Source organism: Apodemus sylvaticus, chromosome 12 (assembly GCF_947179515.1).
Source record: "Apodemus sylvaticus chromosome 12, mApoSyl1.1, whole genome shotgun sequence".
In the NCBI taxonomy this organism is placed as follows: domain Eukaryota; kingdom Metazoa; phylum Chordata; class Mammalia; order Rodentia; family Muridae; genus Apodemus; species Apodemus sylvaticus.
This window is the reverse complement of record NC_067483.1, coordinates 81,054,866-81,082,724: the sequence shown is the minus strand read 5'-3', so window position 1 is coordinate 81,082,724 and position 27,859 is coordinate 81,054,866. Positions and strand designations below refer to the sequence as shown.

Genomic DNA, 27,859 nt, shown 5'->3' with positions numbered 1-27,859 from the left:
ACTCCACCCCACAAAATAGTACAGGATGAGATACCCAGTACCTCTCAGTCTGAGTAGTCTGCAGTGACTCAGTCTCAGCTTCTCCCTCTGTAAACACTTCATTTTCTCAGAATTTTAGGAGAAATTCTAAAAGAATTCTAAATTCACTTTCTAAAAGATTTACTAACACACACACACACACACACACTCACACACAAAATCAGACACTGCTTCCGACCCTGCAAAAGCTGGATACCACTGAAGAAATTTCTGAAGAGGTGAGTCCTACTTCTGCTTTCTGTGAAAAGTAGATGCTCTGTGAATACACAAGACTGCAGGAGAAATCCTTATTGATCTGTTGGTTGAGAGAGAAGGAAGCCAAGCTGGTGGCTGTTACACTGAGCAGTGAATCTGCAGAATCTGGATTCAGGTCCTTGGCCCATGAAGACAGCAGGCACCCTTATTCCTCCTCCAATAAGACTGAGCTGAAAAGGGGCTTATTTCAGATTATAAAATATGCTTTTTAGAGGTAAGTCGGGATAAGTGAGTAAGGAGACCAGGGCTTTAGTTTTCTTGGCTGGAGAGTGCTTAGAACCTGGTGGTTGTGGTGAGTGGCTGGGCAAAGGACAAATTTGTGACAGGCAAAATTGCCATGAAGTGATATTTGGTGAAAAATGCATCTAGATAGCAAGCTGCATTATCTAGTATTGCAACAGCCTAAGGACCAGTGGGCTCATGTGGTCAAAAGTGTCCCAGATTCACAGTGATTGTAAACATGGAGTTTAATGACGTCAGAAGCACATTAAATGGTCTTCATTCACTTCTTCATCAAGTGGATAAGGTGGTATTGAAGACATCGTGAGACTGTATCATCCTGAAAGTTAATTGCTCTGGATTTTTGTCATTTTAGGTTCTTTTTGATTTTGTTTTCTGGTGGTAAGATGTAGAAAAGCGTTGGAGAGTTAATTAGATATACATGTATACTTCAAACTTTTAGACTATTCTGAAGACCCTCTGTACACTGTGGCGGCTCTATTACCTAGGTTTATTAATTATGCTGCTCAGACTTTCTAGGATTTTACAAAAGTTACAACTTTGTTCATTTAGAAATTAAGATAAATCAAGCATAAAAATTTGGATTTTAAGTTATTGTTAGACAATTATTAAAACTGTGATCTATTTCTAGGAGGTAAACTATTGTCATTTTGTTGGTTTTCTGATAAGAATTTTTATTTTTAGTTCTAATTAAGACAATGCTAATATAGAAAAATTGGCTCTTATTAGTTACTATAAAAAGGATTTATTTTAAAATTTCTACCTTTAGTGCATATCTTAATGGTAACATTTAGCTACATGTGTTAAAGAAAACTTGACAAAGGATGTTAATTAACCGGTTATGCTGGTCCTGTAGGGTAAACTGAGGACACATTTTTCTGGCTTCTATTATGGGACATCTATATTCCCTTTCATGCCTTCTCTTTATAACTAGTGGCTGACAACCAAAGACAAAAAAGCATTACTGCAGTTAAGTTGTTTTTCCCCTCAGGGGCTCTGTTGAAGTCCTTCCTGTCTCTCCTCTCTCTGAGGAGAGTTTCACTTCTGCAGCAGAGGCTCCCCCCCCCCCACACACACACACACACAGGCAATGTCAGTTTTCACCTTGCTTAGGTTTTACTCTGAGGAGCTCCCAACTGTACATACCATTTTCTTATCACACTTCCAAGAGCTCTTCCCTGAGCATTAGCTCATCTGAAACAGCTGAGGTGCTGATGCCAGAGAACACTGTTGAGACTTTCTTCTCTGGGTGTGAATTGGGCTCCATTCAAACACTCATTCTCAGCTTTTGTTGTAGGTAGGCTCAGTGGAGGGTACCTCTTTGCACCATTGGGGATGACTATACTTTGATATCTTAGATTTGCTGACTGAAGATGGGTTTTAATGTAAATACCTAAAATACTATACTACTGAATATTGTTGAGATCTGGATCATTATTACAATATTTAAAAATTAATAATATTTCAACAGCAAAGCATGAGCATTTACATGTAAACAGAGTATATCAAATGTATCAAGATCTCCTATCATTTCTCATCCGTTTATACTTTGACATAGACTTATTGTCAAAAATCATAAAATAAATGCAACCTTCATATTTTTTAAACTCTTATGGTTTGTAGTATCTTAGGCCATTGTAATAGAAAAATCATCCCACTATTTTGCTGAAAGCAGATTGCTCTAGAGAATATGGTCTTTCACATGATCTGATCTTTAGTGTTCTTCACTGTCGATGTTGTTTTACTTTGTAGACTTGCCTTTCGTCCTCTGAACCTTGTCTGCCTGACAATGCTGTTCAAACAAGTTAATAGTCCAAAAACATTTAACACTCTGCTTAGAATATTACACACACACACACACACACACACACACACATACACACTGGAGACAGACAGACAGAGAGACAGACAAAATAACCCATAACTAAAATGACTTAAATTTAATCAAATATCAGACTTAATCCACCCTTGAGAGTTATCAAGGATATACAGAAACTCCTAATCATATGTAAAAGAGGAAGCTTGGTCTAGTGTGGGAATTTTGGGAGTTTCCAGAAGGCAAAAATCCCAGTTGACTCCTAAAGGTTATCATTAGATGGCACACAGAGCAAACAATGCAATAGTGATGAAAAGGACACCATCTACTTCACAGAGCACAGTAAGGGAAGGAATGCTGGATATTCCAAAGTACCTCATACATGGATATAAAAGAACCATATGTAAAAGAGGCAGATTATCCAAGGACTTCCAAAGTATTTTAAAAAGTAAGAATTTTTTTAAAAGAAACTGGTCAGCTATTAACTTATTTTAGCAGCATTTAAACACAGCCGATACGGAGAAAACTGGCAGTACCAGCAAAGAAAACCAACTTAAAACGTCAAGCCTAAAAGGAGAAAAAGTAAGTAAGTATTGAAATAATTCCCTCCAGTGAATCCTGCCATCTGGCACTAGAAAGTACTTAGCAAAATGGCAGTACTGTGGACACAGAAAGCAAGGTCTAACACCTGGTGAGATGGGATGCTAAGGGAAACTGCTTAACAAAGAGCCAAGTGGACTAGAGTCAGTGCCCTGAAAAGGTTCTTTTATATCCATGTATGAGGCACTTTGGAATACCCAGCATTCCTTCCCTTGCTGTACTCTGTGAAGTAGATGGTGTCCTTTCATCACTATTGCATTGTTTGCTCTGTCTGCCATCTAATGATAACCTTTAGGAGTCAACTGAAATTTTTGCCTTCTGGAAACTCCCAAAATTCCCATTGTAGCCAACAACCATTCCTGTACATTGAGCGAGCACGCAGACCATTTACAGATAAGCCACTTGAGCATGGGCAAGTCAGGAACTTACAAGGGGACATCTACAGGCAGGTTCTAGTACCAATAAAGACCGTGTCAACTAACCTGGACCCCTGGGAGCTCCCAGAGACTGAGCCACCAAACAAAGAGGCTGGTCCAAGGCCCCTGACACATATGTAGCAGAGGGTTGCCACTGGCCTTAGTGGGAGAGGATGTGCCTAATCCTGCTGAAACTTGATGCACCAGGATGGTGTGGATACCAGTGTGGGGACGGGGAGGTTGCCTTCTCAGAGGCTAAAGGGAAGGAGGATAGAGGAATGAACTCTGTGAGGGGGAACTAGAATGGGGGACAACATTTGGGATGTAGATAGATAAATAGATAGATAGATGGATAGATGATAGTTAGATAGATAGATAAAACAATAAAGAATTGTTAAAGGAGGGAAAAAAAGAATGGGGAGAACCAAGGTCCAGGATCAATATGCAATTGGGAAAAAAAGACCTGGGATTTCAACCTTCACAGCCCATACTCTATACACTGTAACTAACGGTGATTTCCATGCTTTCCCATAACCACCTTCACTGACCTCACTCAGCCATCATCATCAATAGGGAAGAGTTTCTTGGACATTTTTAGTAACCAAGCAGTTCTGCACTCATTGTTTCCCACAGTGGTGCAGTTAATAACCAATGCTCTTTTTCTTCACATGCACATGTCATGGGTCATTTGCTCACCTAGACATAGCCTGTATTTTAAATTATCCCTTTGTGTGTGTAATTCAGTCTACTGTTATTCTCTTGTAGGCTTATCCATTACTTGAGAGATGGTGAATCACTACAAGAAAATTGTTCTTCTGCACGGATTAGAATATATGAATGACTATAACTTTAGAGTACTTAAGTCCTTGCTGATCCAGGACTTAAAACTGACTAAGAAAATGCAAGATGATTATGACAGAGTTAAGATTGCTGACTTAATGGATGAAAAGTTCCCAGAGGATGCTGGATTGAGCAAACTGATAGAAGTATGTGAATGTATTCCTGAACTAGGAGATCGTGTTGATATACTTAGAAAAGAGATGGAGAAAGGTAATGGAGAAGCAGTCTGGATACCCACTTTATCTCTACCCTCCCTAACCTTGCTAGATCCTTGCAGTGATCACAGCTAATATGCCTCTTCCCCAGTGTGTGTATCAGGACCTATAGAGTGGCATCACTTAGGGAACTCCTTTCCTACAAAGAACTGTAATGGGTTTGGAGGTAAATGTCTTTGGGGTGGGAGAAGGAAAGAAGACAATAAAAACAAAAGCTGCTTGTAGACACAATAGCTTCCAATATAGTGGAGTGGGTAGAGAATTACAAAATAAAAATTTAATGCCACATGTAAAATTCCCCACAATTCCAAATTAAGAAACACCATCATTAATATGTCTTCCGGCAACAGGTGTGAGCTGACATTTAAGTAGAATCCTGAATCTAAGAGATGTGAAGTCCTCTTTTATAAAGTTACTGAGTCCAAAATAAATGGAAACAAACATGGGCATATTTCCTCACAACTGAAAATCGTAGCACTCAGTTGACTTGGACAGAGAGATCTCCAGTTTAAGACTAGCCTGGGGTTCGTGGTGAGATCCTGTCTCAAGAAAATAAAGAGCCCAAAAGTTCACTGTTAAGCCTCTGTCACATGCCAGAACTGGTTACATCTTATTCCTCTGTTTCTCTAATTTGGGGTGACCTATAGAAGATAATCTGTCATATCATTATGCAACTTTTATGTTCTTAAAAGCAAACTATAGGATAAAAGAGCTGGTGTGGGGCTTGGTTGGAATGCATAGAAGTCCCCAAGTAGGAAGAGTGTCACATCAGGTGCTCTTGAGCAGAGTTCCTGTGTCTGTATTGTTGGTGGCAGGGGCAGGAAATATATTGAGACAGAAGCAGGAAGCAAAGACATGAAATGGACTTCAGCTTCCAACAGGACATAAAATGTCTTCCAACAGGACATGAAATGTCTTCCAACAGAGCTTCAGATATTCATTGTCTTTTCTTTACTTCATCAGTTGAAAGTGAAACCAAAATAAAATCTGAATCCAGTACTCTCCCACTTACCTCCGACATGATGAAAGTTTGGGAAGTAGCACCAGATATGACGACATCTTCATCAGAGGTACACTGTCTCAGATCTCATTGAAAAAGCATCCACTAAGCTTGTTCTCCCCAAAACCTTTCTCTGAGTACTTAGTCTAAGCCCCTCATGTGTGCCAAAGTCCTAGCTGAAACAAATTGAGAGGTGAAGATATTCATAATTTCTGGTCACTCATTTTGTTTTAAAACTGAAGGATTATTGTGTACTTTATTATAATTTTGCACTATGTAACAAATACATAAAATCATTACTTGCTTTATGAGTATGTATATGTGTTTTACATACATGTGTGTGCATGATATTGTTGATGTCAAAGGAGGATTTCAAATACGTTGCTTAATCACTATCTGCCTAACTCCTTTGAGATAGAGTCTCTTTCCGAACCTGGAGCTATTCTGGTAGGTAGCCAGACTCAGAGACCATCCTGTCTATGCCTTTCAGAGTGCTGGGGTCACATCCGGAAAGCCCAGATTTTTATGTGGGTGCTAGGATCCGATCTTAGGTCCTCATGTATGTGCAAGTATTCTTGTCCCGTAAGTCACCTCTCCAACCCCTCACTCTTCCTTTTGAAAGCATTTGCAAAAGTAGCAATCAGTTTAAGGATATGACCTTCCAAAGCCTATTAAAGGACATTAAACTCAACTTGTACTTTCAAAATCTAGGAGTTCTCCTGCCAAAGAATGTGCATAGAGTAGTGATGTGCGTGAAGTATTTCTGTTCCTGTACCAATTGATCCTATGCTCTTCTCTGGCCATTTGTTCAGAAAGTGCAGTTCCCACAGAATCAATAGATGCAGAATCCAGTAACATGGACTTAATTATCTAGGTATTAAAATCATTGTTCTTCATACAATTTTAAAACACATGGCAGGGACTGAGGACAAAACTCTGTAATAGAACCTAGCTTGGTTCCATTGGACATATTTCCTTTGGACAAAAAGGGGGAAATAAACTACAGAAAACATGAGGCCTCCCTAATTGTATCATATGACTAAATCAATCATACACTATCAAATGCATCTATTAAGACCTCAGGGAGAACCTTTGGCTCTTGACAAGGTATACGTTGTTAAGAAATAATGATCTTAACAGGCGATATATATGGTAGTTTCATTTAGCCAGGGTTATCAGATAATTTGGTCATTTAAAACACTTTATCGTTACATATTTTTATAAGAGATATGATGGGGCAAGCATTCCACCTACTGGTGAACTAACTACAGCATGACTGACAGAAATATTAACTCTATGGTCCATTCAGTCAAGAGACTCCAGACTTCACAATGATAAAAATCTTGAAGGAGCTTAGCATCCAATCTCCCACTTAGCTTATTTATTCAATGTAACCATCCGTTCTTTTAATGCACCCTCACGAAACCCTGACTACCATTTACAAATGGTTACTTTATTCAATTCTATCATGCCAACAATCTCTAGATGACCAGTGTTTTGTCATTTTAATTATTAGAGTTGCATTACTTGGAATGTAAAATCAATACGCACATCTAATTATCTGTCTTCATTAAGTAATGATAATATGATTAAAACATATCTAAGCCTGAAGAAAAGGTCATAAATAATCAGTTTTGTTTGGATGACATCAACTATTTTATTTAATTCTTTTTTCTTTGTTTTTGTTTGTTTGCTTGAGCAAAGACTTTTTAATGACTATATTTTACAAATACACTGGCGAATCATGCATTGGAAGTGATTCTGGGCAGCAAATCCACACACTCCTTTGCAAGTTTATATAAGTATATTTAAGGCCCTAAACATATGTATTGCCTTATGTATACATGCTTCTTATATGCGTGATTATATTTATGTATGTAGCAGTTTCATTTAACCAAATATAAAAGATCCTGTTCTCAGCCTGGCAGACTCTCTGACACAGAGATCCCCGGAAATCTCTCCGCCCAGTTCACTAAAGTCCCATGGCAAGTCGCTGTCTCTGGCCCCAAGCTTCCAAATTCCTGCAGGCTGGGGTGGCCCCTCCCCATCCCCCGTAGCCCCCCCCACACACACACACACACACATACTGTACTTTTTCTCTGGAACCCAGCTGAGTTGCCTCGTGGAGGAAAACACCACACAAACTTAGTTTAGAATCAACAGGTAACACAATCCAGCCGTTGGGCGCAGCAGCTAGCATCCTAATTTGTAAGCCATTCTTTTGGTTTTTTATTCTTTTTTTTTTTAATTTTTTTTATTCAATATAATTTATTTACATTTCAAATGATTTCCCCTTTTCTAGCCCCCTACTCCCCGAAAGTCCCGTAAGCCCCCTTCTCTTCCCCTGTCCTCCCACCTACCCCTTCCCACTTCCCTGTTCTGGTTTTGCCCTATACTGCTTCACTGAGTCTTTCCAGAACCAGGGGCCACTCCTCCTTTCTTCTTGTACCTCATTTGATGTGTGGATTATGTTTTGGGTATTCCAGTTTTCTAGGTTAATATCCACTTATTAGTGAGTGCATACCATGATTCACCTTTTGAGTCTGGGTTACCTCACTTAGTATGATGTTCTCTAGAATTGTTAACCTAAGCAGATATTTAAATGAGCCTAGACAAATAATCAGCTGAGCTCCACTCGATCTCCAGAAAATTTAACTCTGTGGTCCAATATTTCAGGGAACCTGTTACACAGTTATAATCAGATCACCTGAAAGGTTGGTGAAGGGGATTCTTGTGTCCCCAAAAAGAGACAATTTGAAGTGGTTTCGTTGGGAAGCTGAGGGGAGAAAAATCCACAAACGGGAGCCAGTTTTGCTGTACTACGGCTTGAGTCCCATGCAATAACTCTAAGTCTAATAATACCAGGCTACCTTTTCTCAGTTTTATAAGATATGCAGAGTCAGTATTCCGAGACAGACCAGTGAAATTTAGTGCCCACGTTTCTAACATACATTCTGATTAGCAAGAGAAGGGGCTAGGTTTATGAAGCACCTACATGCAATCTAAAAATGCCTTGTGCAGCCCATCTGGGGTGTGGTAGGGACAATGGAGCACTGGCAGAGGCAGAAGTATTTTTAAAGGGGAAAAAGACAAAGATGTGTTTGATCTGATTTTTTGAAAACTGTTTATTAGGATACAAAAAACTTTTAAAAACTATTTCCTTTCAGGAAAGCATGACAGACACTATCCCTGAATCATGTGACACCATAACACAGTTTTTGGAGGAAGAGCCTAACTTTCCAGAACTTTCAGCAACCAGCATGTGCCCATCTGAGCGTGAACCCGTGACTCCTCAGAAGTTTCCAACAGCAACCTCCAACAGGCTCCAGTCACCCTTGGAACCTCCAGAAATATCATCCACCATATTGGCAACAAAGGGAACCCCAACACTTTCTTTTGGTCACCAAGCTACTCTGGAGTTTCCCAAAACAGAGCCCAGCAATGTCCGGGCCTTTCAGATGACTCGAGCAATAATGACGAATGATCATAATAGTCCTCAGGTGCCTGCAGCGGAGGCAGTATTCAGCAGTTTCAGTAAATCTCATGTGACCCCAGCAACAGTGCCCAGCAGTGCCCAGACCTCACGAATGACTCCAGCAGCAAAGACCAGTGGTTGTAATAGTTCACAGGTGTCTGCAGCAACAGGATCAAACAGTTACAGTACCCCTCGGGTTACACAGGCAACAGTGCCCAGCAGTGTCCAGTCCCTTTTGATCCCTCGAGCAGCATTGCCCAACAGTGCCAAGACCTTTCGACTGACCTCAGCAGCAATGACCAGTGGTTGTAATAGTCCTCGGGCATCTGGAGCAAGAGTACCTGTCCATTACAGTAACCCTGGGGTGACTCCAGCAACAGTGCCCAGTGGTGCCCAGACCTTGCGACTGAACCCAACAGCAATGACCAGTGGTTGTAATAGTCCTCAAGTGTCTGCAACAACAGTATCCAGCAGTTACAGTAACACTCGGGTGACTCCAGCAACAGTGTCCAGCAGTGCGCAGACCTTGCAACTGACTGCAGCAGCAATGACCAGTGATTGCAATAGTTCTCGGGCATCTGGAGCAAGAGTACCTGTCCATTACAGAAACCCTCGGGTGGTTTCAGCAACAGTGCCCAGCAGTGCGCAGACCTTGCAAATGACCCCAGCAGCAAAGACCAGTGGTTTTAAAAGTCCTCAGGTGTCTGCAGCAACAGGATCCAGCAGTTACAGTAACCCTCGGGTGATTCCAGCAACCGTGCCCAGTGGTGCCCAGATCTTGCGACTGACCCCAGCAGCAATGACCAGTGGTTGTAATAGTCCTCAAGTGTCTGCAACAACAGGATCCAGCAGTTACAGTAACACTGGGGTGACTCCAACAACAGTATCCAGCAGTGCCCAGACCTTTCGAATGGCCCCAGCAGCGATGACAGGTAGTTTTAATAGTCCTCAGGTGTCTGCAGCAACAGGATCCAGCAGTTACAGTAACCCTCGGGTGACTCCAACAACAGTATCCAGCAGTGCCCAGACCTTTCGAATGACCCCAGCAGCAATGACAGGTAGTTTTAATAGTCCTCAGGTGTCTGCAGCAACAGGATCCAGCAGTTACAGTAACCCTCGGGTGATTCCAGCAACCGTGCCCAGTGGTGCCCAGATCTTGCGACTGACCCCAGCAGCAATGACCAGTGGTTGTAATAGTCCTCAAGTGTCTGCAACAACAGGATCCAGCAGTTACAGTAACACTGGGGTGACTCCAACAACAGTATCCAGCAGTGCCCAGACCTTTCGAATGGCCCCAGCAGCGATGACAGGTAGTTTTAATAGTCCTCAGGTGTCTGCAGCAACAGGATCCAGCAGTTACAGTAACCCTCAGGTGACTCCAACAACAGTATCCAGCAGTGCCCAGACCTTTCGAATGACCCCAGCAGCAATGACAGGTAGTTTTAATAGTCCTCAGGTGTCTGCAGCAACAGGATCCAGCAGTTACAGTAATTCCCCTCAGGTGTCTTCTGCAACAGTGCCCAGGAGTTTTCCTGCTATGCCCATGTCTCCAGCAACACCACTCAAGGTAATGATTGGCAATTCTCATAATGTAATGATGACAAAATTTAACATAATCTTAAAAGACCTTTCCTTTAGCCCTCTCTTGTTGAAATAAGTCACTTGTCTATTTTAAACATGTGATTTGAGGTCCTTCCCTAAATTCGTTTTATACTCCTCTTATGCTCTGCTGCTTTCATCTTTATTCATTTATTTTTTACCATAAGTGTGGTATTTCAGTGAAAAATGTGATGTAGTGATATACAATGTGTGCTCAATGATTTCCCTTTTTAATTTTTAATTAAACCAATGTCATCTTAGAAAACTTAGGAAAGTAGGTAAAAAAAAATAAGTTTTAAATGATCTAGAATCTCTTTATAAAATGCCACATTTCTCCATCTAGTTTTGTCTTTTGTTACATATTTGCAGAATATCCTTCACATACCAGACTTATGTCACAATTCACACAATTTTCTGTAGTGTATGTTTTTAAAATTTATTTAAGTGGGCTTGGGGAATGGCTCAGTGGGTGAAAACACTTGCCACCAAAGTCTTACAGCCTGAATTGGGGTCACCAGAACCCATGCAAAAGCTGGCTACAGGAACATCTATGTGTATAATCCCAGTGTGCACCAAAGCAGAGACTGGAGGCACTGACAGAGGAACTGCAGAACCTCACAGACCAGCTTGTGAGGCAAGCGCAGTGGGGAACCAGAGAGACCCTATCTCAGATAAAGTAAAAGGTGAGAGCTAACATTTAATGCTGTCCTATGATCACAGACAGACACACACACACACACACAGAGAGAGAGAGAGAGAGAGAGAGAGAGAGAGAGAGAACATACAGAAAGACAGACAAACACAGAGACAGACAGACAGATACACACACACACACACACACACACATACACACACACATTCTCCCCAAGCATACCTGGTACACAAAATATTTTTAAAAATACTTAACATGTCTTTAACTTCCATTCATCAACCAATACAAATTTAAATAAATTTATCATCTGAAACATTGCAATAGTTCATACATTGTAAAAAATAATCGTGTGTGGTTTGGCTTTAGGCTCTCTCCAGTATTTTCTATTCCTACAAACACCAAGAACCTCTGTCCTTTCTAAAGAAGTATATAGCATCTGCTCCTGAATTCCTATGCGCTTTTTGGCAGGTGTTTCTAGCACTATTCTGAGGTGCTACCTAAGTCACATTGGGAATATATTTCCTAAAGTTAGAAAACATTGGACCACATTGACAAAAAGTCACAGTTAAGCCCCACCATTCAGGGGTTTCCAAACCCGGTCACAGCAAGTGCTATTGGTTTATAGCTACCTCCCTACATCGGTCTCTAGGTTTCCTGGGATTGTCACCATTCTTCTCCATTTCAGTGTGTGCTCCTGAATTCAGAAATGATACAGAGTAGCTAGAGGTGGTGGCACACACCTATATTTCCAAAGGAAAAAAAAAAAAGACTGGTGGACCTCAGTGAGTTCAAGGCCAGACATGCTGATCATGCCCAGGAATACATATGGAGACCTTGTCTCAAGGAGAAAAAGAAAGAGCTGGGGAAAGAAAGAAAGAGAGGGAGAGGGGGGAAGGAAAGGATGAAGAAAGGAAGAAAGGAAGGAAGGAAGGAAGGAAGGAAGGAAGGAAGGAAGGAAGGAAGGAAGGAAGGAAGGGAGGGAGGAAGGAAGGGAGGAAGAGAGAGAGAGAGAAAGGGAGAGCGGAGGGAGGGAAGAAAGGAAGGAGGGAGGGAGAAAAGGAGGGAGGGAAGGATGGATAGATGAAGGGAGGGAGAGTTGCAGGGAGGGAGGAAGAGAGAGGGCTATGAAGTCTGTGGAATACTGTGGGGACAAACAAGTGGTCAAATAATACTTTCTTTTTTATTTTAATTTGTTTTTTACTTATTGAGAAGGGATGTAAAGGAAAGTAAAAAACATTTTATGATAAAATTAAAGATTTACATGGAAATATTTCAGATAAACACGTTAAAATTGACAATTTTCATGAAAAATTAAAGAATAAAGTGGTAGACATGTAAAACATTGCTAAATAAATTGAAATATGGGATAGAAACATTTTATGATAGAATTGAAGATTTACATGGAAAATATTTCTGATAAAATTGTAGAAAAATGTAGAAAAACATGTTAGAATTGAAGATTATCATGGAAAATTTTAAATAGATATAATGGTAGGCATAAAAGTATTCGTAAGTTGATTAAAAGTGGAATTAAAAACACTTTCTGAACACCGAGATCGGCGGCGGCGGCGGCAGCAGCGGCAGCAGTGGCTGCTCCAGCTGAAGGGCCATCAGCAGTGGAACCAAGGCGTCACAGGGACCAGTTAGGCCCTGCGCCCACGACCACTGACCTTCGCTGACCAGCCGGACAGCAAGCAGCTGCAGTTGTGCGGCGCCTTTCCTGCACGGAGGCCACTTCAGAACTCGGCCTCCCACCAGTCAGGAGAGGAGGATCCATCTTGGTTCCGTACTCCAGGAATCGGACAGACTGAGATCAGTCTGGGCGGCAGCATTACATCTCCAAGTCCTGCAAGTGGCTAGCTGGGCTTCCGGGCGGCCAGCTGGGAGAAGTCAGTGTGCTCCAGTGAATCCAGCGGGCCCCAGCGGGAGCCTTCGGGTGCCTGCTTTGGGATCTGAACAGCCTGGGCAGCAGCACACTGTCTACAAGCAGTGCAGGAGGTAAGCTGTGCACCAGAGGCCAACTGGGAAGGGGCAGCTTGCACTGGTGAGTCCAGCACTGACAAGATAAACTAACACCAGTGAGATCTAGATGGCAAAAGGCAAACGCAGGAACGTCACTAACAGAAATCAAGGCAATATGGCAACATCTGAACCCAATTCTCCTCTACCAACATGTCCTGGATACCCCATCACACCAGTAAAACAAGATTTGGATTTAAAATCACTGGTCATGATGCTGGTACAGGAACACATGAAGGTCATACATAAAGAAATTCAGGAGACAATGGATCAAAAGGTAGAAGCCCTTGCAAGGGAAACACAAAAATCATTGAAAGAAATCCAGGAGAATACAAAAGCCAACAAGGAGGAAATGCAAAAAACACTTAAAGAAATACAGGAGAACTTTGCTCAACAGGCTGAGGTCATGAAAGACGAAACACAAAAATCTCTTAAAGAAATACAGGAGAACTTTGGTCAACAGGCTGAGCTCATGAAAGAGAAAACACAAAAATCTCTTAAAGAATTACAGGAAAACACAAACATGCAAGTGAAGGAGCTAAGCAAAACCATCCAGGATCTAAAATCAGAAGTAGAAAGAACTAAGAAAACTCAAAGGGAGACAACTTTGGAGATAGAAAGCCTTGGGAAGAAATCAGGGGACAGAGATACAAATATCAACAACAGAATACAAGAGATAGAAGAAAGAATCTCAGATGCTGAAGATTCCATAGAAACCATGGACTCAACAGTTAAAGAAAATGCAAAATGCAAAAAGCTTGTAACCCAAAATATCCAGGAAATCCAGGACACAATGAGAAGACCAAACCTAAGGATTATAGGCATAGAGGAGAGTGAAGATTTACAACTTAAAGGGCCAGCAAATATCTTCAATAAAATTATGGAAGAAAACTTCCCTAACCTAAAGAGAGAGATGCCCATGAATATACAAGAAGCCTACAGAACTCCAAACAGACTGGACCAGAACAGAAATACTTCCCGTCACATAATAATCAAAACACCAAATGTTCTAAACAAAGAAAGAATACTAAAGGCAGTAAGAGAAAAAGGCCAAGTAACATATAAAGGAAGACCTATCAGAATCACAGCAGACTTTTCACCTGAGACTATGAAGGCTAGAAGGTCCTGGGCAGATCTCATGCAGACTCTAAGAGAACACAAATGCCAACCAAAACTACTATATCCAGCAAAACTCTCAATCACCATAGATGGAGAAACTAAGATATTTCATGACAAAACCAAGTTTACCCAATATCTATCCACAAACCCGGCCCTAAAAAGGATAATAGGAGGACAACACCAATACAAGGAGGGAAACTTCACCCTGGAAAAAGCAAGATAGTAACCTTTCATCAAACCCAAAAGAAGTTAAGCATTCAAATTTAAAAAATAACGTCAAAAATGATAGGAAGTAACAATCACTATTCCTTAATATCTCTTAACATCAATGGACTTAATGCCCCAATAAAAAGACACAGACTAACTGAATGGATACGTAAACAGGACCCTACATTTTGCTGCTTACAGGAAACACACCTCAGGGTCAAAGACAAACACTACCTTAGAGTAAAAGGCTGGAAGACAATTCTACAAGCAAATGGTCTCAGGAAACAAGCTGGAGTAGCCATTTTAATATCAGATAAAATTGACTTTCAACCCAAAGTCATCAAAAGAGACCCTGAGGGACACTTCTTGCTGGTCAAAGGAAAAATACAAAAAGAAGAACTGACAATCCTGAACATCTATGCCCCAAATGTAAGGGCACCCTCTTTTGTAAAAGAAACTTTATTAAAACTAAAAGCACACATTGCACCTAACACAATAATTGTGGGTGACTTCAACACTGCACTTTCCTCAATGGACCGATCAGGAAAACAGAAACTAAACAGGGACACAATGAAACTAATTGAAGCTTTGGACCAATTAGATTTAACAGATATATATAGAACATTCTATCCTAAAACAAAAGAATATACCTTTTTCTCAGCACCTCATGGTACCTTCTCCAAAATCGACCATATAATTGGTCACAAGACAGACCTCAACAAATATAAGAAGATCGAACTAATCCCATGCCTCCTATCTGATCACTATGGAGTAAAAGTGGTCTTCAATAGCAACAGAAACAACAGAAAGCCCACATACACGTGGAAACTGAACAATACTCTACTCAATGATACCTTGGTCAAGGAAGAAATAAAGAAAGAAATTAAAGACTTTTTAGAACACAATGAAAATGAAAACACAACATACCCAAATCTATGGGACACAATGAAAGCAGTGCTAAGAGGAAAACTCATAGCCCTGAGTGCCTCCAAAAAGAAAATGGAGAGAGCATACACTACCAGCTTAATGACACACCTGAAAGCCCTGGAACAAAAAGAAGCTATTTCGCCCAGGAGGAGTAGAAGGCAGGAAATCATCAAACTCAGGGCCGAAATCAATCAAGTAGAAACAAAGAGAACCATACAAAAAATCAACAAAACCAGGAGCTGGTTCTTTGAGAAAATCAACAAGATAGATAAACCCTTAGCCAGAATGACCAAAGGGCACAGAGAAAGTATCCAAATTAACAAACTTAGAAATGAAAAGGGAGATATAACAACGGAAACTGAGGAAATCCAAAAAATCATCAGATCCTACTACAAGAGCCTATACTCAACACAACTGGAGAATCTGGAGGAAATGGACAATTTCCTTGACAGATACCAAATACCAAAATTAAATCAGGACCAACTAGACCATCTAAACAGTCCCATAATGCCTAAAGAAATAGAAGGAGTCATAGAAAGTCTTCCAACCAAAAAAAGCACAGGACCAGATGGCTTCAGTGCAGAATTCTACCAGACCTTCAAAGAAGAGTTAACACCAATACTCTTCAAACTATTCCACAAAATAGAAACAGAAGGAACACTACCCAATTCCTTCTACGAAGCCACAATTACGCTGATACCAAAGCCACACAAAGATCCAACAAAGAAAGAGAACTTCAGACCAATTTCCCTTATGAACATCGATGCAAAAATACTCAATAAAATTCTTGCCAACCGAATCCAAGAACACATCAAAACGATCATCCACCATGATCAAGTAGGCTTTATCCCAGGAATGCAGGGTTGGTTCAATATACGGAAATCCATCAATACAATCCACTACATAAACAAACTCAAAGAACAAAACCACATGGTCATTTCATTGGATGCTGAAAAAGCATTTGAAAAAATTCAGCATCCCTTCATGCTTAAAGTCTTGGAGAGAACAGGAATTCAAGGCCCATACCTAAACATAGTAAAAGCAATATACAGCAAACCGGTAGCCAGCATCAAACTAAATGGAGAGAAACTTGAAGCAATCCCACTGAAATCAGGGACCAGACAAGGCTGCCCCCTTTCTCCTTATCTTTTCAATATTGTACTTGAGGTACTAGCTCGGGCAATTCGACAACATAAGGAGGTCAAAGGGATACAAATTGGAAAAGAAGAAGTCAAACTATCATTATTTGCAGACGACATGATCGTCTACCTAAGTGACCCAAAGAACTCCACTAGAGAGCTCCTACAGCTGATAAACAACTTCAGCAAAGTGGCAGGTTATAAAGTCAACTCAAGCAAATCAGTGGCCTTCCTATACTCAAAGGATAAGCAGGCTGAGAAAGAAATTAGGGAAATGACCCCCTTCACAATAGCCACAAACAGTATAAAGTATCTTGGGGTGACTCTTACCAAACATGTGAAAGATCTGTATGACAAGAACTTCAAGACTCTGAAGAAGGAAATGGAAGAAGACCTCAAAAAATGGGAAAACCTCCCATGCTCATGGATCGGCAGAATCAATATAGTTAAAATGGCCATTTTGCCTAAAGCACTATACAGATTCAATGCAATACCCATCAAAATCCCAACTCAAGTCTTCACAGAGCTAGAAAGAGCAATTATCAAATTCATCTGGAACAACAAAAAACCCAGGATAGCTAAAACTATTCTCAGCAACAAAAGGAAATCTGGGGGAATCAGTATCCCTGACCTCAAGCAATACTACAGAGCAATAGTGTTAAAAACTGCATGGTATTGGTACAGTGACAGACAGGAGGATCAATGGAACAGGATTGAAGATCCAGAAATGAACCCACACACCTATGGCCACTTGATCCTCGACAAAGAGGCTGAAAACATCCAATGGAAAAAAGATAGCCTTTTCAACAAATGGTGCTGGTTCAACTGGAGGTCAGCATGCAGAAGAATGCGAATTGATCCATCCTTGTCTCCTTGTACTAAGCTCAAATCCAAATGGATCAAGGACCTCCACATAAAGCCAGACACTCTGAAGCTAATAGAAAAAAAACTGGGGAAGACCCTTGAGGACATCGGTACAGGGAGAAAGTTTCTGAACAGAACACCAATAGCGTATGCTCTAAGAGCAAGAATTGACAAATGGGACCTCATAAAATTACAAAGTTTCTGTAAGGCAAAGGACACCATCAAGAGGACAAATCGGCAACCAACAAATTGGGAAAAGATCTTCACCAATCCTACATCAGATAGAGGGCTAATATCCAATATATATAAAGAACTCAAGAAGTTAGACTCCAGAAAACCAAACAACCCTATTAAAAAATGGGGTACAGAGTTAAACAAAGAATTCTCACCTGAAGAACTTCGGATGGCGGAGAAGCATCTTAAAAAATGTTCAACTTCATTAGTCATTAGGGAAATGCAAATCAAAACAACCCTAAGATTTCATCTTACACCAGTCAGAATGGCTAAGATTAAAAATTCAGGAGACAGCAGGTGTTGGAGAGGGTGTGGAGAAAGAGGAACACTCCTCCACTGCTGGTGGGGTTGCAAATTGGTACAACCACTCTGGAAATCAGTCTGGCGGTTCCTCCGAAAACTGGGCACCTTACTTCCAGAAGATCCTGCTATACCACTCCTGGGCATATACCCAGAAGACTCCCCACCATGTAATAAGGATACATGTTCTACTATGTTCATAGCAGCCCTATTTGTAATTGCCAGATGCTGGAAAGAACCCAGGTATCCCTCAACAGAAGAGTGGATGCAAAAAATGTGGTATATCTACACAATGGAGTACTATTCAGCCATTAGAAACAATGAATTCATGAAATTCTTAGGCAAATGGATGGAGCTAGAGAATATCATACTAAGTGAGGTAACCCAGACTCAAAAGGTGAATCATGGTATGCACTCACTAATAAGTGGATATTAACCTAGAAAACTGGAATACCCAAAACATAATCCACACATCAAATGAGGTACAAGAAGAAAGGAGGAGTGGCCCCTGGTTCTGGAAAGACTCAGTGAAACAGTATTCGGCAAAACCAGAACGGGGAAGTGGGAAGGGGTGGGTGGGAGGACAGGGGAAGAGAAGGGGGCTTGCGGGACTTTCGGGGAGTGGGGGGGCTAGAAAAGGGGAAATCATTTGAAATGTAAATAAATTATATCGAATAATAAAAAAAAAATAATTTATAACACCAGTAAAATTACTGGTATGAATATGCAAAAAAAAAAAAAAAAAAAAAAAAAAAAAAACCACTTTCTGATAAACTTGAAGATTTACATGGATAAAATTGTAGAAATATATAGAAAAACATGTTAAAATTAGAGATAATCGTGGAAATTATATAGATAAAATGATAGGCATAAAGATAAACCTAAGTTGATTGAAGGTGTAATTATAAACATTTTCAGATAACATTGAAGATTTACATGGAAATATTTCTGGTAAAATTCAAGAAATAAATAGACAAACATGTTAAAATTAACTATTTCATGGAAAATTTTACATAAAGTATAGTTGATGTATAAACTCTTTCTAAATTAATTTAAGGTGGAATTAGAAACATTTGTGATAAAATCAAAGATTTACATTGAAAACATTCTGATAAAATAGAGGAAATATATAGAAAGACATTAAAATTGAAGACATTAAAATTATCATGAAAAATAATGCAGATAAAATGATGGACATAAATGAAATTACTAAATTAATTAAAAGGGGGATTGCAAGCATTTTCTGGTAAAATTGAAGATTTACATGAGAGATATTATGTTAGTCTGTGTCTTTTTATTGGTGAGTTGAGTCCATTGTTGTTAAGAGATATTAGGGAATAGTGATTGTTGCTTCCTGTTATTTTGGATGTTATTTTTATGTTTGTATTGGTATCTTCTTTTGGGTTTGTTGGAAGAAGATTACTTTCTTGCTTTTTCTAGGGTATAGTTTCCCTCCTTGTGTTGGCATTTTCCATCAATTTTCCTTTGTAGGGCTGGATTTGTGGACAGATATTGTGCAAATTTGGTTTTATCATGGAATATCTTGGTTTCTCCATCTATGATGATTGAGAGTTTAGCTGGATATAGTAGTCTGGGCTGGCATTTGTGTTCTCTTAGGGTCTGTATAAGGTCTGCCCAGGATCTTCTAGCTTTCATCATCTCTGGTGAGAAGTCTGGTGTGATTCTGATAGGTCTGCCTTTATAAGTTACTTGACCTTTTTCCCTTACTGCTTTTAATATTCTTTCTTTGTTTAGTGAATTTGGTGTTTTGATTATTATGTGCCAGGAGGATTTTTTGTTCTTGTCCAGTCTGTTTGGAGTTCTGAAGGCTTCTTGTATGTTCATAGGCATGTCTTCCTCTAGGTTAGGGAAGTTTTCTTCTACAATTTTGTTGAAGATATTTACTGGGCCTTTAAGATGTAAATCCTCACTCTCTTCTATACCTATAATCCTTAGGTTTGGTCTTTTCATTGTGTCCTGAAGTTCCTGGATGTTTTGAGTTACCAGTTTTATGCATTTTGCATTTTCTTTGAATTTGAGCCAATGTTTTCTATGGTATCTTCAGCACCTGAGGTTCTTTCTTCTCTCTCTTATATTCTGTTGTTGATGCTTGCATCTATGACTCCTGAATTCTTTCCAAGGTTTTCTATCTTGAGAGATTTCTCACTTTGTGATTTCTTTATTGTTTCTACTTCCACTTTTAGATCCTGGATGGTTTTGTTCAGTTCCTTCACTTGATTGTTTGTGTTTTCCTGTAACTCCTTAAGGGTTTTTTGTTTCTTCTTTAAGGGCTTCTTCCAGTTGACCCATGATCTCCTGTATTTTTAAAGGGATTTTGTGTTTCCTATTTAAGGGCTTTAACCTGTTGACTGATGTTCTCCTGTATTTTTTTAAGGGTGTTATTTAAGTCTTTCTTGAAGCCCTCTATCAGCATCATGAGATACGATTTTAAATCCAACTCTTGCTTTTCCAGTGTGTTGGAGTATCCGGGACTTGCTGTGGTGGGAGAACTTGGTTCTGATGTTGCCATGTGGCCTTGGTTTCTGTTAGTAGGGTTCTGGTGCTTGCCTTTTGCCCTCTGGTGCTAGTTGGTATTCTTGTCTCTGGCTGGAGTTTGTTCCTCCTGTGGGCCTGTAAGCCTGTGTCCTTACTCCTCTGAGTTCAAAAGTGAAAGCACTGCTGGGAGATCTCTCTCTCTCTCTCTCTCTCTCTCTCTCTCTCTCTCTCTCTCTCTCTCTCTCTCTCTCTCTCTCTCTCCTTGTGGGCTATGCACAGAAGACTGTGGAGTTTCCAGGCTCCCCGGTGCAAGGGCTGGAAGACTTCTGTCCCAGCTGCTCCACTGATCTTGGGCCCTGTGTTGCTCCTAGCTGGGTCCCCTCTAGAGAGAAATAACACTTTCTATTCCAAATCCAGGATTCTTCTCCAGGCCTGATCTTATGCAAGTAGAAGAACTTTTTATATATATATATTTTTTTTATTCGATATATTTTTTATTTACATTTCAAATGATTTCCCCTTTTCTAGCCCCCCACTCCCCGAAAGTCCCGTAAGCCCCCTTCTCTCCCCCTGTCCTCCCACCCACCCCCTTCCCACTTCCCCATTCTGGTTTTGCCAAATACTGCTTCACTGAGTCTTTCCAGAACAAGGGGCCACTCCTCCTTTCTTCTTGTACCTCATTTGATGTGTGGATTATGTTTTGGGTATTCCAGTTTTCTAGGTTAGTATGCACTTATTAGTGAGTGCATACCATGATTCATCTTTTGAGTCTGGGTTACCTCACTTAGTATGATGTTCTCTAGCTCCATCCATTTGCCTAAGAATTTCATGAATTCATTGTTTCTAATGGCTGAATAGTACTCCATTGTGTAGATATACCACATTTTTTGCATCCACTCTTCTGTTGAGGATACCTGGGTTCTTTCCAGCATCTGGCAATTATAAATAGGGCTGCTATGAACATAGTAGAGCATGTATCCTTATTACATGGTGGGGAATCCTCTGGGTATATGCCCAGGAGTGGTATAGCAGGAACTTCTGGAAGTGAGGTGCCCAGTTTTCGGAGGAACCGCCAGACTGATTTCTAGAGTGGTTGTACCAATTTGCAACCCCACCAGCAGTGGAGGAGTGTTCCTCTTTCTCCACACCCTCTCCAACACCTGCTGTCTCCTGAATTTTTAATCTTAGCCATTCTGACTGGTGTAAGGTGAAATCTCAGGGTTGTTTTGATTTGCATTTCCCTAATGACTAATGAAGTTGAGCATTTTTTAAGATGCTTCTCCGCCATCCGAAGTTCTTCAGGTGAGAAGTCTTTGTTTAACTCTGTACCCCATTTTTTAATAGGGTTGTTTGGTTTTCTGGAGTCTAACTTCTTGAGTTCTTTATATATATTCGATATGTAGAAGAACTTCTAATCTGAATTATTCAAATCAGCAGAACCCTTGGGTTGCTTCCAGTGGCTGCCTATCTAAGTGTTTCACAAGATGGTACTGATTTTGTGTGTTTGTGTGTGAATAATCTGTAATCTAAGTTTTTAAAATGTGCTTTTATGCTCATTAGACTTGGAGGTGAAGCTTATAGGGAGTCAACTTGTCTAGCATTCACAAGGCCTTGAGTGTATGCTCAAATACCACCAAAGTATTAATGCAACCTACTACCTACTGTAAGTAATTATGACATGCTTGCATTACTGCTCAGATTTCCATGCATTTCCCATCTTGTCAGCATATTAAGCATTGCTTAGATTTCTCCACTCTGCCTAACAGTGCTATTCCTTAGTGTTCGTATGAACTGTGCCTGGTTTTCCTGTGTGCATTCTATGCAGAAACCAAGACTGAAGAATATACCTAGACAACCTTCTGAAGAAGATGGTCACCAGCAAGGTTCCAAACAAGTGGTGGTGTTGAAAGTAACAGAGCCATTCACATATGACATGAGAGAAGACAAAAGGATGTTCCATGCCACCGTGGCTACTGAGATTGAGTTCTTCAGAGTGAAGGTGTTTGACACAGCCCTTAAGGAAAAGTTCATCCCCAATAAAGTCATTGTCATCTCGGATTATATCGGTTACAATGGGTTTCTAGAGATATACAGAGCTTCCTGTGTATCAGAAGTGAACGATGGCAATGTGATGAATATTCCATCTTCCCTGAGAAAAAGAGCCAATGAAACACCTAAAATTAGTACTATTTGTACCCAAAGAGGAGGAACATTTGTGAATGGAACATTTACAGTGTATATGGTAAGCTGTTAAATTATTTTGTAAAATTTCATTTGCAACCTCAGATTTCAAGTCTTAGCTTGGTTCCTGGAATATGGTCAGATTTCTGCACACAGGAAAACAAGGCCTCCCTGATCAGGGAGCAGAAAGTAGAGCTGCCCATTTTAAGGTGTGGGATGGTTGTTTCTCATTCTTTTCAAGGTATTAGCATGAAAATGTTTTAGCAAGAGACTCTACATAAAACCTAGCACAGCCTGGTGTTTTTCCGTGATAATCAATTTATAGTATTTTGTATCAATACACAATGCTGTTTCTTTGCATTCTTCCCTACCCTTATCAGTAGCAATTTAATTATCAACACTGGTAGAAGTCTTTGCACAGATTCTTTGTCATAGGACCTTTCTCAGTCAATAGAAACCATCTTTATGGGAGATGTCATATGTACTTTACAAATGGAGCACAGGTGGTTAAGAGCCTGGTGGCCTCTGAGTTATAGGACCAGGCCAAACCTGACTCCCTCAGACTTTTAAATTTTTTTCAGTCATTCTCCATAACCCTTATCTTAAGCATTGTTTTTCAGCCAATAGAACTCATTTTCATGAAGGAGGTTATATATACCTGGCAAAGAGGTTCAATATAAACATGTCTTAAGCTTTCTTTTACACATAGGATTGAGTTAATTATCATCAGGAAACTTTTTTCCAAAATTGTACTGTAATTAAATATTCCTAAAATAAACTGCCAGTGTCAGACTCTAGAAGTTTAAGACAATACCAGCTTCTGAGTAGGGCTGAACCAAACTCCCTTTCTGCCTCCTGTGGATTGACACTCTGCTAGCCATGATTTTTGTGGAGACCCTTCACATATTTGTCAATCCATGAAACTTTCAAATCCTGAAACTTTCATTTTTTTATGGCTAAATGGTGTTCTATTTTATATATGCATCATATTTTATTTATCCATTCATCAGCTGGAGGACATTTAGATTGTCATTGCCTCCCAGCTGTTGTAAATAAATAGCAATGGACATGGCTAAACAGAGGTTTATGGAGAAGACTGTCAATTCTTTTGGGCATATGGGAAGCAATGGTCATATGGAAGATAAATTGTATCTTTTAGGGCATTCTCCACACTGATTTCTAGAGTGCCTTACCCATTTGCAATGTCATGAACAGTGAACTGGGGTTACCCTTCCTCGCAGTCATATCAGCATTTGCTGTCCAGTGTGTTCATGATCTTAGCCATTCTGATTTGGTTTAGATTTATCAAGTGATTGTTGAGGAAGTAATCTCTCCTTGAAATCTTAAGAGAAGCAAGTATAACAGACTAAAGAAATGCAGGTAGCTTTTTGTTTTGGTTTTGTTTTGTTTTGTTTTGTTTTTAAATCTCATGTTAAGTCAGAGGATAAAAACGTAAAGTGGATTGAGGAATTCTTAGACTTGAGGTGTATTTTTCAGTACCAATTCCCCTGCAAATATCATGCTTAGAAGACCCAACCACTGTTTAAAGTACGGTCATATATTGTGTTGTACATATTGACCAGTGGACTCTTTCTTTTATCCATGGCGTTTCTGTGTAGTACATTTAAGTGACTATGCAAACACACCTTATCAAAGCAAACCAATACAAGTGAAGAAAGCAGAACAGGGTGGTGCAGATTTAATGTTTGAAGTACTTTCAATACAACAAATACATATAAGCATTAAAAAAACACCATATATTTAATGGAGACTTGAACAGTCTCAGACTTACAATGAACCACAAATCACCCTTCTTAGTTCTAGTGGCATTACCGAAGGCACCCACAATGACAATCAGATTTATTCTGATTTTTCTCTACTTGGGCTGCTTAAGAACTCTAATCTCTACCCATGTGGTAGAAGGAAATGTTTTCTAGAATAATCCTGCAGATAAAGACCTTAAATAAGAAACTCTTGAGAGACATTTCCTAAGACAGGTTTTATGAACCAAAGTGTCTGAAGCTGTCTTGTTCCCATAATTCTAAACCTAGGACTGCATTTGCCATATCAGAGACAAGCTTATACTATTTATATCTCTTAGATGTCTCAACCCCTGGCACATTTCTCAAAAGATGAGTGTTATTTTTCTTTTTCAGAAAACAGTGAAGAGTGAATTCATTTACTATGGAATAGAAGATCGCACGGGAAGGATGGAAGTGGTGGTCTACGGACAATTTGCCAATATGTACTGTGAGCCTGGGGATAAACTTAGACTCTTCTGCTTTGAATTGAGCTCGAGTTTGGATAAGTGGCAGCTGAGGTCTGTGAGGCACAGTTATATGCAGGTGTGTGCTCTAAAGCATCACAGTACTTCCTAACGCTTTACATACTGTGGTAAGACCTGGTTGGAACAGAAAGGAAATTAAGTTTTAAGCATTAATATATGTGAACATTTTCTTACCATAGTTTTAAAAATAGGGCTATTTTTCTTTGTTTTGTTTATGTTTGCTTTTAGTTTTTAAATAATTTTTCCATAAAATATATTCTTATCACAGTTTCTCCTCCCATATCTCCTCCCAGATCCTCCCACCTCTACCATCTATCTATCCAACTCTATTCCTCCTTTATCTCTCTATCTTTAGAGGAAAAAAACAGGCAAAAATATCAGAATTTTAAAAAAAGTAAGCGTGCGCACGCGCACACACACACACACACATGCACACACACACACACACACACACACACAACTCACCCCATAGAAACAAGAAATCAGAAACCATAATGTACAAGCAAAAAAAAAACCAGCAGGGTAAAAAATTAAAACATGCAAAGCATTATGTAACAATAACAGCAATATTCAAATAGCCGTTGAATTTATTCTGCTATCTACATTTAAGTGTGGTTTATATGTCCAATGAGATCCCATTGGAGAAAACCAATTTTTCCTTTGCATGCAGTTGTCTACAGGAAATAGCTTCTTGCCTAGCGATGGGTGTTTATACCCACTGCCCCAGCAGTACTGCATTTGTGCATCCCCTGTGCATTCTTCCTCTGTCATCAGTTCATATGTGTGTTGTTCCTGCTGTGGTTAGAAAGTCTTGTTTCCTTCTTCTTCCATACTTCTCCTCTAGAGTTTTCTGACTTCTTGTCCACATAATTCCCTGAGCTCTGAGGGAAGTTGATATCGATTTGATGAAGTTTGTCATTGATATTGATGAAGATATCCCATTTAGAACTGAACGTTCCAAGGTCTCTCACAATCTGCATATTGTCTGAATTTGGGTCTGTGTTTTATTTTCACCTACTGGAGGAAGGAACTTTTCTAGTGATGGCTGAGTGAGACACTGGATCTATAGGTATAAGCAGAATTTCATTAGGAGTCATTCTGTCTCTACATTCTTTAATAGAACAATAGATTTGATTTTCTGCAGGTCTCTGACTTATCCAGTAAGTGGTTAATCATGATGAAAAATAAGATATTCAGAAAGAATTTTTTTTTGTTGTTTTTTGGATTTGGTTTTTTTTCGAGACAGGTTTCCCAGTATAGCCCTGGCTGTCCTGGAGCTCACTCTGTAGATCAGGCTGGCCTCAAACTCAGAAATCCACCTGCCTCTGCCTCCCAGAGTGCTGGGATTACAGGCGTGCACCACCACAACCCGGCCAGAAGAATCTTAAACTATTATTCCCTAAGTTAAATAATAAAATTGATACATTTAACAAAATAATAATTATCTTATAGGAATTGGGGTCTGATGTATTTAAAACTCTGGCTCTGATATTTTTAAGTTGACTGAAGACCCTGAAGCTCAGGAGTTTCTATGAATTAATATTCATCACAGAGGACCATGAACAGAATGCACAACATACATCATATGCATCACAGGATGTTTTAAAAAATCAGCAGAAGGTACCAAGATTCATGTACTTGTCACACACTGAGATTCTCTGTACACTACTAAAGATCAATACTAATGCATAGATAAAAAGTAGGGGCTGACCTATTCAGTCGAATAGAAATGCTTCCAGATTTCCATTATTCTCAGGACGACAAGTCTAACATTCTGAGTCCATATTCCCATTCCCCAGCAGCTGCACCAGGCATGCCTTCTGTATTGTCCTTTCAACCATCTGTCCAATGTCATCCTCTACTCAGCAACTGCCTTTGGTACTGCCCTTTCTCTCTCCCCACCATTGCTTCATGATATCTCCTGCTCTTCTATCTGTGCCCAGACCTAGTGGGTGTAAGTAGCTCATTTTATGCTCTCAAGAAGTGGAAGTGAAGCTTCTTCCAAAGACAGAGATTGAGTAAACGAGTTAGTGAAGGGTAAGGAAGGGAGGTGACTCATAGAGACAATGTGAGTAAAGACGTGTGTGGCAAGCTCCAACTCAACTGACCTGACTGTCTCTTTTTCTTCTTAAAGGTCATCCAGGTGAGGAAGAGAGAGCATGAACTTCCCAATCTTCATGCAATTATTGAAACAGCTCAAAACCCCTACTCATGAATCCTTGAACCATGGTAATAAGGTTGTGCTGATAAGCTCCAAGTGCAGAAGAAAAAAAAGTTTATATGGCATATAGTGAAATAAAATGCATGTAAAATCTAGCTCTTGACCCTAGGAAATGTGTTCTTTTAATTTGTTCCTTATGAATTTCAGATTCTCTATATTCCATATTTTCATCTGTATGTGTCAAAATATGAAAGAAAGAGTAATAAACGTTTTATCTAAATATGTGCTTCCTCGGGGGGGGGTCTCTTTTATCCATGTATAAGTCATTATAAAATAGTCTGTGCTTTACAGATCACGGTGAAACACATAGGGCTCAAGAAATATGCCAGAGTGTACTATGGGTGTGAGAGTGAAGGACAAAGCCCTTTTCCTGAAGGACCAGGCTCTGGTCCAATCAGAGAAATCAAGTTAAAAGGAAGGTAGGGTCTGGAGTCCAGTATGATTTGCCGATATCAAGACTTATATTCCAGGGAGGGTTTCATTGGCTGAGAAAAAAGGGGGTGAGGGCATGCCTTTTCAAAGGTCATCCCTGGACAGGGTATGAGTGATTATTTTACTGAATGAGGGTTCTCTGGTAGTTCCTTGAAGTCCTTAATCTGCTAGAACATTGAGCCCTGTGATGTGGGTCATCTGAATCCACTCATTTACTCACAGGTCAGGATTCCTCAGGAATCCTCCCAATGCAGTTCCTGGCTTTCAGTTTTATCTGTCTAGAGCT

The 27,859-nt window shown here is 39.9% G+C and overlaps 1 protein-coding gene across 17 annotated transcripts; it reads left to right on the top strand.

Moving 5' to 3' along the window:
* LOC127697364 (inteferon-activable protein 208-like) lies at nucleotides 1-27,361 on the top strand. Of its 17 annotated transcripts, none has more exons than XM_052200452.1 (10): nucleotides 3-257; nucleotides 4,132-4,416; nucleotides 5,385-5,491; nucleotides 8,589-9,421; nucleotides 9,548-9,596; nucleotides 9,849-10,080; nucleotides 10,207-10,463; nucleotides 22,278-22,694; nucleotides 24,790-24,978; nucleotides 27,055-27,361. In XM_052200452.1, the coding sequence occupies exons 2-10, from the start codon at nucleotides 4,152-4,154 to the stop codon at nucleotides 27,133-27,135; spliced, it is 2,430 nt and encodes an 809-aa protein (XP_052056412.1). In that variant the 5' UTR covers nucleotides 3-257; nucleotides 4,132-4,151; the 3' UTR covers nucleotides 27,136-27,361. The 17 variants fall into 17 exon arrangements, with proteins under 17 accessions (XP_052056411.1, XP_052056412.1, XP_052056409.1 ...); XM_052200449.1 differs by having other exon boundaries at nucleotides 9,548-9,702; nucleotides 9,829-10,080; XM_052200448.1 differs by having other exon boundaries at nucleotides 9,548-9,722.
* Nucleotides 27,362-27,859: the final 498 nt, after the last annotated feature.